General features: G+C 38.4%; 1 protein-coding gene across 18 annotated transcripts in view; it reads left to right on the top strand.

Annotated features, from left to right (window-relative positions):
* The window catches only part of ATP2B2 (ATPase plasma membrane Ca2+ transporting 2), a 405121-nt gene that overhangs the window by 268886 nt on the left and 122776 nt on the right, over positions 1 to 13459 (top strand). For all 18 annotated transcript variants that reach the window (XM_035337444.1, XM_035337435.1, XM_035337434.1 and 15 more), the window contains one exon: positions 12181 to 12378. In XM_035337444.1, the coding sequence (XP_035193335.1) occupies positions 12181 to 12378 (198 nt within the window). The remainder of the gene's footprint in view (positions 1 to 12180; positions 12379 to 13459) is intronic.

Here is a 13459-nt window from a genome sequence, read left to right as displayed (position 1 = left end):
TTTTCTGCTTCTCCATGTCTCAGTATTCTTGTTTCTCTTATTTGAAAGAATTTACTTCTAATTTGATAAAGTAAATTACTATGTTCTGCTGCTGCCTGATGTGTGGCTTTAGCTCCAAATAACTGTATTGGCATCACTGTGGCAAGAGGAAGTATTTGTCTCTAGCAGCAGCTTTGAAGCTGAGGGGAAAGTGGTTTAAATCTCAAACTCAGTCTAACGGATTTACTTATTTTAGCATGTGGATTTATTCTGGAACATCTTTTCCCAATTAACCATTATGGATTAACTCTTTGTATGGATGGTCTTATTTTGGATTAAGAGTGCCTCTTCCCAGTTGAGCTGGATTAAGCAAAGCAATGAATTAATGGGCTGGAATGAAAATGAAATAGCTAGCACAATGTAAACATAGGTAACTGCTGTGCAATGAAAATCGTTAAGCCATAAATTGGTTAAGAAACTTCTAATTTGATATCTCATTTTAAATACAAATTTAAGCTTCCAAATATTTAATGAAGGTTAATTAATAACTGTAGGGGTTGTTTGGGAGGACATTAAGAAAATGTGATTTTTGTTTACTTGCTGAAGCTGGGGTGCTTGGTGAAGCTGGGGTGCTTGTTAATATGAATTTGTTGCTTCCATTATTATGCATTATACATTATTATATTATCTCTTGAAAGTCCACTTGCCAAAAGATGCATGAGGTTTTCAACTCTCAAACCATAGAAGACAAAACAGGGAAGAGTAATTCTTAACATAAAGAACGCATCGATACTGTGACCAAATTGGGAGATTTGAATACAAATGCTTTCCATTTTGATGTCTCCTTGAACAGATCTTCTTTATACTTGAGCAATTTTCAGTGTCTTTTTGGATTGCCAGATATCTGTATATTTGTCAATGAGAAATGGGGTCTGGATATGAAGTCTATTTCTTTCAGGATCTTCCAGGGTATGTGCTTGCTACACACCCTTATTCTTTCTGTCTCATGCTTGCCTCTGCTACCTTGAATTCCCAGAGGTCTGAACTAATCCAGTTCAGTTGCTGTAGTTAATTGAATGCTCTCCCATGTGAGAGGGTTTCCACTTCAGCCGTAAGATGCGAGAAGAAATGTGGATCAGTCAGAGTCTCAGTTTTCTACAGAATATGCAGTGGAAGTTATGTACTCAATAAACAGTGGAAAACAGGTTGGTGAGATTCATCTGTTTTGCCACTGAAATTCATCTGTGGTGAAAAATTAGGAACAAACCTTGGTTAAGTCTTATGTGTTAAGTCTTATGTTAAGTCTTATGTATTTCTATTAAGATTAGATTTTGAAGTGGGACCAGTTTGTTGTGTATAAATTTGTTGTGTGTTGTCCTTGACTGGCTCTGACTTGCACTCTTACTGCAGCTGGTGACAAGGAACTCCTTCCCTGAGGTACTTACAATTTAATTTAGTATTTGCTTTGCACTGGAAAAGAATCTGGAGAACATCATTAGTGATTATTGCATTGAGATAAGGTTAGTTATGCTGAAAGATAATCAAGGTGATTGACAATATATTTTTCATATTGCAAGAGTCTATTCTTTGTTTTTTAAGTGTGCTAAATTAGGAAAAGTCTGTGGGTGTTGAGTTCCTAATAGAATTCTATTGCACGTGAGGATAAGAATAAAATAATGCTATATCCTGCACTACATCTTGGGATTGCTCTGGTTGCCATTTATACTTGCTAGTCATTCAAAAATAAGAGTCAAGAAAACTTTGACACTTCTCACGGCATTAGAAAAGACATCTCTTGGTATTACACCCCTGTTATTATGCTTTACACAAGGCTGAGAACTCTTTGAAGGCATCTCATGAGGTTCTCTTCCAATGGTTCATGAGGCATCTTCCAATGGTTCCATCAGCCCAACTAAAACACTGCTGCTGCTGCTGAATCCTCTGCTTTGCTCTACTGCTCTTTTACACCCAAACAGTTTTCAGGAATTGAATTAACTAATTACTAGCAGACTGGAAAGTTTTGGGACTTTCTTCTCTTCAAATCTTTTCTTAATTCATGTAGGAAATTGGGCAGTTGGGAGCTTGTTTGACTTGCTAAATTATCAGCGCCCAGTTTCTCTAAACTTTGTATATTTCTGTTTGGTTATGAGGTGTTCAGTGTAATAGTACTCTGGCACCTTTGGATGAATTTTTACAGCTTCTTTCATTTTTATTGTCCCTCCAAGTCTATGTGATAATTCTACAGAAAAGGCAGATGATGAGTTAAAGGATGGGTATCACTTGTTTCTGAAGAGGAGGGAGACGGGTAACACTGAATGCAATGTAGAGTGTTATACAGGTAACAGCTCACAGTGTGTGCACTACGTTTGAGGTTTCAAAGGTCTAACTATTTTAATGCTCCTGAGCAACAGGATATGATCCATTGGATGCTCAAAATACATCTTATTTTCTTACTGTCTCCTCACAAGTTGGGCATTGTGGTTTAAGTGACATCATTGTCACATGCAGGAGCATAGTGGCATTTAATGTTGCTTGCAGATGGCATAATCATCATAGCACTCTTCTTCTTCAGTGTTCTCACTTGTTTTTTTTAGATACCTTGAATACTCTCCCAAACGCACAGCAGCTTAAGATACACTACAGCAAGTGCTCTGCCTCTTGCATAGGCACAGCTTGAAGAGGGTACAGTTGCTGTGCAGCTGACAAGCTGACATTGCTCACAGGAAAAGCAGATGACACTGACAAAGATAACAAAGATAGCAATGAAATTAAGAGCTGCCAAGTAGCAGCACTTGGAGGTAACACCTCTGAAAAACACAGCTCACTGATTTTTTTATTTTTATTTTTTTTTTAAGTAAGGGTGGGAGGGGAGAGAATCATGCTATAGAAGCAGACTTAGTAAAGTGGGATTTTTTGGCATTTTTATTCTGTCTCCTTATTGGACATCACAGCAATACATGTCTCTGTCTTCAGAACATAAGATTTTTCTTGTTATTTATTTTAATATGTATGTGTAAATTCATATATATAAATATCTATATGAGGAGTGAGCTACCTAAACCTACCAATTCTTGGCCTCATCCACAAGAAACCTCTCTTCTATACTTTTGTTGTTATGAAAGCATATGCTATTTAGCTATGTTACTTTTAGTCTTTCTTATGAACTTCATCAAATAAATATGAATGATAGACCCTTGGAACTGCCTATACTAAAGAGTTATGGTGATTGCAGTGACAAATAATGAGAGTAAAGATCCATCATATAGGAAGAGATGTGTGGATCTTTCAGGCTAGCGCATACAGGCCTAGTGTGTTTTCAGTGCGTACAGGCCTAATGCTGTACTGACTCAAAAGTCTGTGATAAGAAATGTGAAAAATCAAAGCTGAAGGCTCTTTATCATTATGAACAGTTGGCAGTCTAGCAGCTAATCTTTTAATTCTGGATTTCTTTGTGGTGGTGTTATTTAATAGCAGGAGTCCCTGGGCTCAGTGTCAGTGGTGTCACCCTCACCAGCTATTTGCAGTAAGCATAGGCCTGGGCACACGTGCAGGTGGAAATGTGGCTCCATTTTCTTTTCTCTCTCTTTACTGTTAGGTCAGGATCCTGAGCATGGCCCTGATGTTGTTCCCTGCTCTACCACTTGCCCACGGCTACCTCAGGTCCCGATGGGGCCGGGGTAGTTACCTGTTTGGCTGCGCTCACCCCAGGGCTCAGAGGAGCACCTGCACACACAAAGCTCGCAGCTGGCAGGAGGCACCTTCATGCAAGCACCTCCCTGAGCTGTACGATTCCCTTAGGACTGTGACTGATGGTGGTGTTTCTGCTGGGGGACTTGCATTCCCCCAGACTGCACAGCCAGGCAGAAGCTGCCTCTGTAGCATCCAGAGGGGCTTGCTTGTTTGTCACCAGCACTGCTCAGACCGTGGTTTGGGAATGGAGAATCACAGATTGATTTCAGGGCCTGTTTTCCCTTTCCTTCATCCCTATGATTGCTGTTAAGAGCACACATGAAATGAAGAATTTCTGTGTAGGGTCTGGTGAGAGTAATGGTAAGTGGTTATGAAGGTGTGTTAATTATGGAAGGCTTTCAACTTTTTTTTTTTTTTTTTTTTTTTTTTTTTTTTTTATATGCTTATTTACTTCTTGCTCTTTTCCTTATCTGAGACCTTGGATCTTCTCTGTTAAACTCACATGGTTGCTTTTCCCTGCCATTACCTGATTCATATGTTATGGCTTTTCCACCCTGATGCTACAGGATAGCCAGTGAGTATTCTTATAAGCTGTAGTAAGTCTTGCTTGATGTGATTTGAAAGCAAGAAGCTTTCAAATGATCTGGAACAATCATGTTATAACACAGCATTGTGTTTTTGATAATATTTCCCTCATACTCCCTGTCAATTTCATTGAAATAGCCACATCTTACACTTCTACACTTCAATAGGAAATTGGACCTTTGTGGGTGACATAGAAGCCTGTGCAGAGAGCACTTGTACACTATAAGTCATAATGTCAGAGTAAAATACTATCTTTTGTTTAAATAACCAAAAAAGATATCTGAATAAACCATCTCTAGGTTTTGACTACATTTTCAATTATCTACCTATATTTTTTTCTTTAGAAAGGGATAAAAACCATTCATTACTCCCAATCCCTCTGCCTCTCTTACAAAAAGCCCCAGAACTGGTAAGCTGCTGAGGATACGGGGTACTGAGCCAACCCCATAGTGCGCAGCATCTCTGGGGTGTCCTGCTGGCTTGGGAATGGCTTAGCTGCAGGAAAGCCCCTCCATAGTGTTTTGGTTAACTGTCAATGCTAGATGAAGATCTGCACTGATATTTTAAATATGTAATGCAACAAGGAATTCTGCATGAGTTTATTATCTGGTAGGTGCTGGGTGGAAGGTATACCTGCATGATCATTAGTACTTGGTAGCATTGTGGCACAGAGTCTGTAGCAACTTTATTGTACCTCACACTACCCCAAGAGAACAAAAGAAAACCATCTGTGATGCACAGGATGAGACATGTAAATGGTGTAATGACACTTGAGTGGAGTAAAGCTGAAGAAATGATTTCTGGTGGTGTGATTTTCTGCCTCTCCTCTCAACAGCTGTACTCCTTCCAACTGCAGTACAAATGTAAATGAGAAATCCTAATCCCTCTTCTTACATACTGGACCTTCAGCTCTCATTGAAGACATGGTTACCAACCTTTGCAGAAAGCTTTTCGGTGTCTGTTCAGGCAAGAAGAATATTGGTCATCTGTTAGGATGCAAGTCCTGCCTTTAATATTTGATATGTTGTCTGTTGCCTTGATTTAGACTCATGGTAATGCCCTGCACACTTGTCCAGTCATTAGATTATTATGAAATTGGAGCATGTCTTTCAGATGTGTGGCTTTTTTTTTGGCTACATTACAGTCAGTATTGGGAACCATTTCTGTGTTGCTGCTATTAGTTATCTTAGGTAAATTATCTGTTTCTGGTTAATAACTTCTCTTCAAAGTAATTTTACTTGGAAAAAAAAAATTAGAAGAAACTAGAAGACAGAAGAAATAAAACCAGAATGGCTAGATGGAGGAAATGAATGAAACCTGTCTTTGAGCATTCAGTGCTTCTTGGCAGCAATAATACTGCATGGTATCTTGCAGCTGAGTGTAAATCACGAGTCCCAGGAGGTGGGAATTCACTCTCCTGAACTACCACCACCAGGGCAAGAACTGCAGCCTTTCTCTGTCTCATAAGGCTGAGATTAATTTGCTCATCCATTTCTACACCTAGAAGGAGAGTGAGGGAGAGAAACTCATTGTAGAAATGCTATTTGTTGTTATTTATCTGTTCCTAGCATTCACATTAGATGTGTCAGCATATAAAATAGGATGTTAAGCTCTTTAGTTAATTTATTTAAAAACAAACAAAGAACAAAACAGAGCTTAGGAGATGTTATGTACTTGTTGTGGCTTCGGAGTGATAGTTTTGGATGCAACTGCAATGGTGAAGACTTCTAAGGGTTTTAGCAGTCAGCTTGAAGCTGTACAGACACTGCAGGGTGGCAGCTGAAGCCAGGGCAGGAGGCAAGAGGACAGGACGTGGTGACTTGGCCGGTCGTCGCTGTCGGATGCAAAGAGGGTGGATGATTAATGGAGAAGCAGAGGGACAGTTAATTCATTTCCTGGTTCTGCCTCTTCTGTGTACTTCTCCTCTGTATGCTGGCTATTCAGCTCTGGCTGTGAAGCATTTGGCTCAGGGGGAGTTTCAATCCTGTAAAGGTCGGTTGGCAGCACTGCCAGTGGGACTCATAGAAATAGTAGCGTCAGCAGGGTAAAGCTTCCAGGACACGTGTTGGATGATTTGTGATTCTGAAGGCTTTTAAAATTTATACAGATTTCTTACAATTTATGTAAACAAACATAAGCAAGTGATATTAATGAAAACAGGTAATGAGATTCATTACGCTTTACAGTCAGCTTTGTTGTCCTGAGATTAGAAGGAAATTATTATTCATTGAGGTCCATTCACTGGTGAAATTCAAATTCAGCTTGCTGAAGCTAGTAAATGGTTTCATTACTTCCCCACAGATAGACTGGCTTCTCTTAACTGATTTTATTTAAGATGGTCTAAACAGAATTTCAATGGTCTGCATGAAAGAATTTTTCAAGCATACGATAAAATGATACATGATAAAACTAGGAGGTCACAGAGGCATCCATTCTAGGTGTGAATGCATGTCTGATGCCTTTGTAGTATTAAAAAGTAAATAAATTGTGCTAGTAAAACAGGTAGTCTAGTGCAACATATTTCTTTGGCAAAGCTGGTACCAAAGCAGGTGTTTGTTTTGCTTAGACACTCTTTAAACAAGGGTCACAAAGACTTCATGACCTAGTAAGCTGTGCGAGACTACTGATGTTGCATTACAGCATAGTGTACTTGTTGACATCATTGTACGTAAGAGAAAAAATACACCTTCCTGAGCCTTTGATCAAAACCATAACAATAATCATTTTGTTGCCAATGGTTCTTTGCCTTCCCCAGTTTATTAGATAGGGATGGTTGCCTAAGGCGAATCTCAAACTCAATCTCCTAGTTACTAGCTGTTTGTTTGAATTAAAAAATTTACATTTTCAGCTCTTTCCCTCACAAGATTGATAGTACTTCTTAGATTGAAGTGGAAGAAATGCAGACCTGCTGTCAAGAGAGGCTTAGTCAAGGGAGAAAAGAAGAGTAGTACACATAAATTTGTTTCTAAAGCCTGAGAATGGAATCCCATTTAAAATGTAAAATGAGATTGAGGGTTTGAATTTTCTGTGTTACAATAGCAGAATAACTGGGCTAGTGTTTCTAATTCCCACTGAATTTTAGAAAATTTAGACAAAATCTATAGAGGTTGGCAGACCTGGGCAAATTATATTAAAGGGTTGTGTAGTAGTAGTAAAGGCAGGGATCATTTCCTAGTTAAATGATAAATGGAACTTGTGAAACAAGGCAAAGAAATGAAATAATTACCAAAGTGATACTTTGTTTTAGTTTTCAGTTTCAGTGAACACCTAGGTAGTGTCATGCTAGAAACACTGATCATTTGAGGGTGCAGTTTGAGACTAGGGTGGTAGGAGCTTGACATCAGACATAGGTCTGTGTTCTCATAAGAAGAATTTATGCATGTCATGCATGTTGCATCTAACCGTCAGTAGAATTAACTACCAAAAATAGTTGTGGGTTCATTTTTTTAACCTCTGAATTTTAATAGAAATTCAGTAATGTTCAGCATCACTGTAAAGCTTTTATTGTCCTTGCTGAACATTTTTTTTTTTTTCTAGACAGTCAGAAAATGTGGGGAAGAGGTTGTAAAAGTAATTAATGGTTTGTTTCCACAATTAGTACAAATGTATTTTTTCCATTTTTCATCTCATAGTTTAAGTGAACATGAACGTTTCTCTTAAGTTTTATTTATTTATTTATTTATTCCCCGTTGTTGCTGTAGTAGTGATGTGCTTTTACTGTTTTTGCAGCATCAGAATCATTCTGTTTGTGATGCTCCATTTGGTTGCAGTGGAGATGATTGTCAGGAGAAAAACAATTTTCCAGGAAGCATTAATTGAAATGATGGGTTTATATTCAGTGTGCAGATGTAGATAACAAACAGGGAAAAGCCATTAATTGTTGTTTCTGCAGATTTTTAATCATTTTTTCCCTCCAAAAAGCAACAGTTGGAAAAAATAAATCTGTGTTAAAAAGGCAAGCTGGATGAAAGAAGAAATTCCTTTAATATTCTGCACAATATCATAGAAAATGCTTTCTAGCTAATCTTTTGTTCTTCACAAATTGCAAACAATTTTGGAGGAAAAGTTTTGGAAATAAACCTTAAGAGACTACTCAAGTGCTAGAAGCATCAGTAAACATTTTTCACAGTATTTCTTAAACATATGCATAATATTTGTAGACAAATTTGATATAAATCTGTACAATTATTCTAAAACACTTTGGTCAAGCAAAGAATTGTTGCATAGCCTCAACATATAAAAGTATTTTAAATATATATATATATATGTCTGTGTGGACACATGAATTTAAAACCAGCCCGTCTGTGACTTATCGTCATACAGAATACATCATTGAATGCTGCTGCTTTTGCTAGTAACATTTAGATTCTGAGGTCATATAGAACCAGTATCTCTGTTAACTTTTTTTCCTTTTGGTCTCATTTGCACTATTCTTTCATTATTGTCACAGCAGTTAATACATAGATTAAGGGACAAACGAGAAAAAAAAATTCAAAAACCAGAGGGAAGTAAGTATTTGGAATAAGGGCGGGGGGGGGGGGGGAGCAAATCTAGCAGCAGGAATGCCATCTCCTGGTTAAAGTAATGGTGAGGACAGATGTCCACTCACAGATCCTGCTGTGCTAATTGACGTTTTTACCATCTGCACTGCCAGTCAGTGCGCACTCGCTGGGAAGCAGCGTCCCGCAGATCTGCCAGTGCGACAAAGTGCGAGTGACCTCTAATCCTCTTCAAGCCGCAAAGTTCGGCTTGCTTAAACCACCTCTAGGACTATGTAAAGTAGCATTTGTGAATAAAAAGATTTGAGAAGATAAGGTGTGCCCCTGTATACTTTCTTCTGGCAATGCCATGGAGAATTGATGGAAGCTTCTGCTAAGTAAGCATCTTTGCCTCCAATTCTCAGTGCTGTTTCCCTTAGCAGTATCTCTGTGTACAGCTTTGACTTCTCTACATATTTTGTTGTCCCTTTCTGACCTTATTATCTCTGCAGTAACACTTAGGGCTGTTATTATGTGACTTCATCATCAGTCTTCAGATTTCTTCATGCTCTCCTTTCCTCTTGCTCTGGAAATACAGGAGTTTGTCAGCTCCTGATATTCAGAGGGAGGGAAAAAAAATATGAATTGAATAGGGTTTTTAAAGTGAGGGCCACAACTTGGGGAACAGAAACCTTTTGGTTTGAGCTGAACATTGAATTTCATTTTCCAGCATTTCTAAATAATTCACAAGAAAATAAATGCCATAATAAAAGAAGAAAGAGCACAGTTAAATAAAATTTATATCTAAAATCTAACATAGGTTACGTAGACTGGAAAACAATGGTAGACATCGATTCTTTATGCCCAGTCTAGTCCTCAACCTTATGGTGCCTAAATTTCAGTGTCAGTGGACAATATGTGTGTTAGAGAAGCAGCAGCTCTTTGAGTTCCAGTCTCTTTCCTTTGCTTTGGAAGCTTCTTAGTATGTACATAAGGAATACCATATGTGCTATGATCAGTAGCATAGGACAGGACACGCATACCTTTTGTGGCTTATTGACAATAAAGTACATAACGCAGTTTGCAAAGTGGTAAATTCATCGTAAAAGGCTAGGTAAATGTAATTAGGATTGTTCAAAACTAGGGCAGCTATTTCCTGTGCTGTTTCAGCCGTGGCTTCCTGCGGCTGAGTACCCAGTCATCTGCTTACCTGCTGGAGCTGGCCTGCTGCTGTGCACATATGTTCTGTGTTGGGAAATGCTCCTTTTGAAGATGTATTTTTCTTCTGCTTTCCAATATGCATTTGAGATCTTTCTGCTGCTTGTAGATGCATTTTATGAACATTTCTGCCAGAAATTCCTGCCACTATCAATGGTGTTGATGCACTTTCCCCTTCACGTATGAAGTCACTGTGGTATCTGGGGCAGGTTATGTTTTGGGGAACGAGTACAACTTGTGCATGCTATTTTTAGTGAAAACGCTGCTTTGTATTAAAGGGCTTTGCAGCCCTCTGGAAGCTGATCAAATTGGACTTGTTTCATTTCTCCTGAAGGCTTGTCCCTATGTCACATCCCATCAGTGGTGAGTGTCTCCTCTGATCTCCCACCTTTTTTGCTTTAACTCCTCTGATCTACATTGGTTCACAAAAGGGTAACTACCCAAATGGCTCATCATCTGCTATTCACATTTCACAGGGGTAAAGCCTTTAGCCCGCATTGGAAGCTGACTGAGAACTCACAGAGGAGCTGAGAAGTCTGACGTGATTGTCTGAATTGCAGAGATGGGCATAGGCACGCTTTGTAGTAGCTGCAACCTGTATTGTAGTCTCACTAAGCAGTAGGTACTGAAAATTAAATTGAGCGAGGCAATAATAACTACAGCATGCCTTTACCTGGGAGGGGAGGATAGTGTTTCGTAGAAGCTGAAGGTGAAATGAAAGTTTGATGAGTTAACCAAGAGCCAGAAACTACACAGCAGTTGTAATTATATACTCGAAGTGAAAGGTGAGTCGGCTGTGGCTGTACTGTGGCAGGATTGATACGTTCAGCAAAGCATCACTTTGGTCTTGAGGAAATGACACCTGGGCTGGTTTCATCTGGCATATGTGCACTGTGGTGCTGGGAATGGTAGCGCCAGTCTTCAATGGCTGGGACATAAGGCTGGGTGTCATTAGCATGTTAGGATCCTCTTTTCTTCTGCTTGGTGTCTTGGAGATGCTTGTAAAAGGGCTTTCCATTCTTTCCATTCTAAGTACCTGTAGGTGCCAATGTACTTTAGAGGAAGGCAAGGAGTTACCTTGACCTGTGTAAGGAGAGGAGTGATGGGAAGCCTTACAGCATGGGATGGTGTCCTCTTGCTCTCTTGCAAGCATCTTTGCAGTGGTCCTCTGAGGTCAACCCTCAGTGGAACTATTTTCATTGCCACCTTAGTGTGAATAAGTGTGAATAATTTTGTGTTGCTGATTACAAAACTGTAGGTTTTGAATGCAAATGTTTCAACAGATGGAAATATTATTTGACAGATACTTGTAACCTCTCTACTTTATAGCAGTTCCTTATGCTGCTGAGAGCAGTATATAGGCACAGTTATTCTACCCGAACACTTGCAAGTATTTTGTAGCTTTTTTTATTTTATTTTATTTTATTTTTTTTTAACAGAAAAGGTGATAGACATGCACAGACTTGATATAATTAAAACACAGGGGAAAAAAAAAAAAGCACCTAAGTGAAAGGCTGGAACTCTTCAGCACAACTTCATTCACATTCTTACATTGCATCCTTACGTTGAAATGCTCTTAACTTGAAGTATCATGCAGAAAACCTACACTTTTATACAGATTTAAGGAACCTTTGTTTCCTTTTTCTTTACACTTATATCCTGTCACTGTGGCTGTCTTCTCAGGGACAAAATTTGACACAGTTCACTCCAGCAATTATGTGACAGTACCTATGCAGCAAGAGCAGTTGCTTTGATGGAGAACATGACATGCTTTATTGAGTTTTACTTTGAGGTCATCAACCTGAGGTCTGAACAAAGATATGCTGCTTCTGATATTACCAAAAGCTGCCAACAGCTATTCCAGCTGCATCCCAAATAGATCATAAAGTCCAAATAAATTATGTTTTCAGAAGTCATTGCTTACATGTATATATGTTTGTATGCGTATATATATAGATATTATTAAAGTAAGCCTACTAATTCACAGACTTGTTTAGGAATAAAAGTGGCAGGAATTAGTACTAAAAAAAGTCCTTAAGGATTCCATTCAGAAATTAAGGACAAGTCATCTTGCAAAAGCAAAACGTAAATGGAAAATCTGCCTGTTTGTTAATATGCCATGGTTGGTACAGCTTGTAGTTGTACTTGAAGAAACAATTTATAGAATAGCAGATATGATTATTTGTTATTTCCCTGCATTTTTAATTTTTATTTTTTTTTTAATTTACAGGATTAGCTGGCACTGCTGCAGATCTAGAAAAAAGAAAGCTTATTTTTGGGAAAAACTTCATTCCCCCAAAGAAGCCAAAAACATTCTTACAGCTAGTCTGGGAAGCGCTGCAGGATGTGACTCTTATAATCTTGGAAATTGCAGCCATCATATCTTTGGGGCTTTCGTTTTACCAGCCACCTGGAGAAGGCAATGAAGGTAAAACAACAACAATAACAACAACAAAAAAACACCCTCTTTTTGAAGTCATTTGCATAGATTTAAGTGAAAATGGTCCTATATCTCAAATTGATTCAATCCCTACCCTCCGGAAGGTCACCAACAGGAAATTTCCATTTCATTTGTTCCTATTACCGCTACATCTGGTAGTGATGTATTATTTGCATGCTTGACATTTCTTTATGCAAATGGTTGACCTTTGTGACGTGTGCTGAGTTAAAATCATAATATTCTTATAAAACGTGAGTATTTGTTTTCATATTTGAGCTAGTGGTTGGTGTTTATTAATCTTAGATTACTGTTTAGCATGTTATAGATAAGAAATATGTGATTGCTTATGTAACTGATGTAGCCTATATATATAAACATGGGCAGGTCTTCAGCTGTGTTATACCAGCTGAAGACTTAAACTTACTGAAATTCACTCATTTTAGTATTTTTAGTGACATAGCTAAAGGCCAGTGAGCCTAGCTGGACAGAGAGTAATAGAAGCTAGGTCATGTTACTTCTAAGCTATAAACTGCAGGATCCTTCCGTGATATCTGTAGATGGTTTTTAGGGCCCCCCCCCCCCCCCCCCAAAGTACTCTTGAATTCACATGCTTAAAATATTTGTTCCTCTGCATAAATGCAAGATTTCCATTTCTGGCAACCGATCCAGATTTTTTCTTTCCTGTTCTCTCATAGACTTATAAAGCTGGATAAAACATGCTGTGTGAAATGACGTGAATAGCTTGGCAAACGTATGAAGAATGTCTTCCTCTAAATATAACCTTGAAATGCTTTTTACATTTGCTTCAGTTTCCTTTGGCTACTTTCCTTGAAGACCCTTCCTTTTTCCTTTTCCATTCACGAGCAGAATGAGCACGTAGCTATGCGTAGCTCTTGTAGCATATTTATGATTCTTTAATCCTTTCTATGTAATCAGGAATCTTTTTTGCTTTCTCAACTGAACATTGAATATGGCGTTATCAATTTCAGCAGGTCTCTTATGTAGGCATGAGAAGGGAAAGGAGTAATTTATTTTTTTTAACCGAAGAAAACATTTATTTTCATTACCT

Source organism: Oxyura jamaicensis, chromosome 12, assembly GCF_011077185.1.
Source record: "Oxyura jamaicensis isolate SHBP4307 breed ruddy duck chromosome 12, BPBGC_Ojam_1.0, whole genome shotgun sequence".
NCBI classification, from domain to species: Eukaryota; Metazoa; Chordata; class Aves; order Anseriformes; family Anatidae; genus Oxyura; species Oxyura jamaicensis.
The sequence above is the reverse complement of the archived record's forward strand: the minus strand, read 5'-3'. Positions and strand labels throughout refer to the sequence as shown.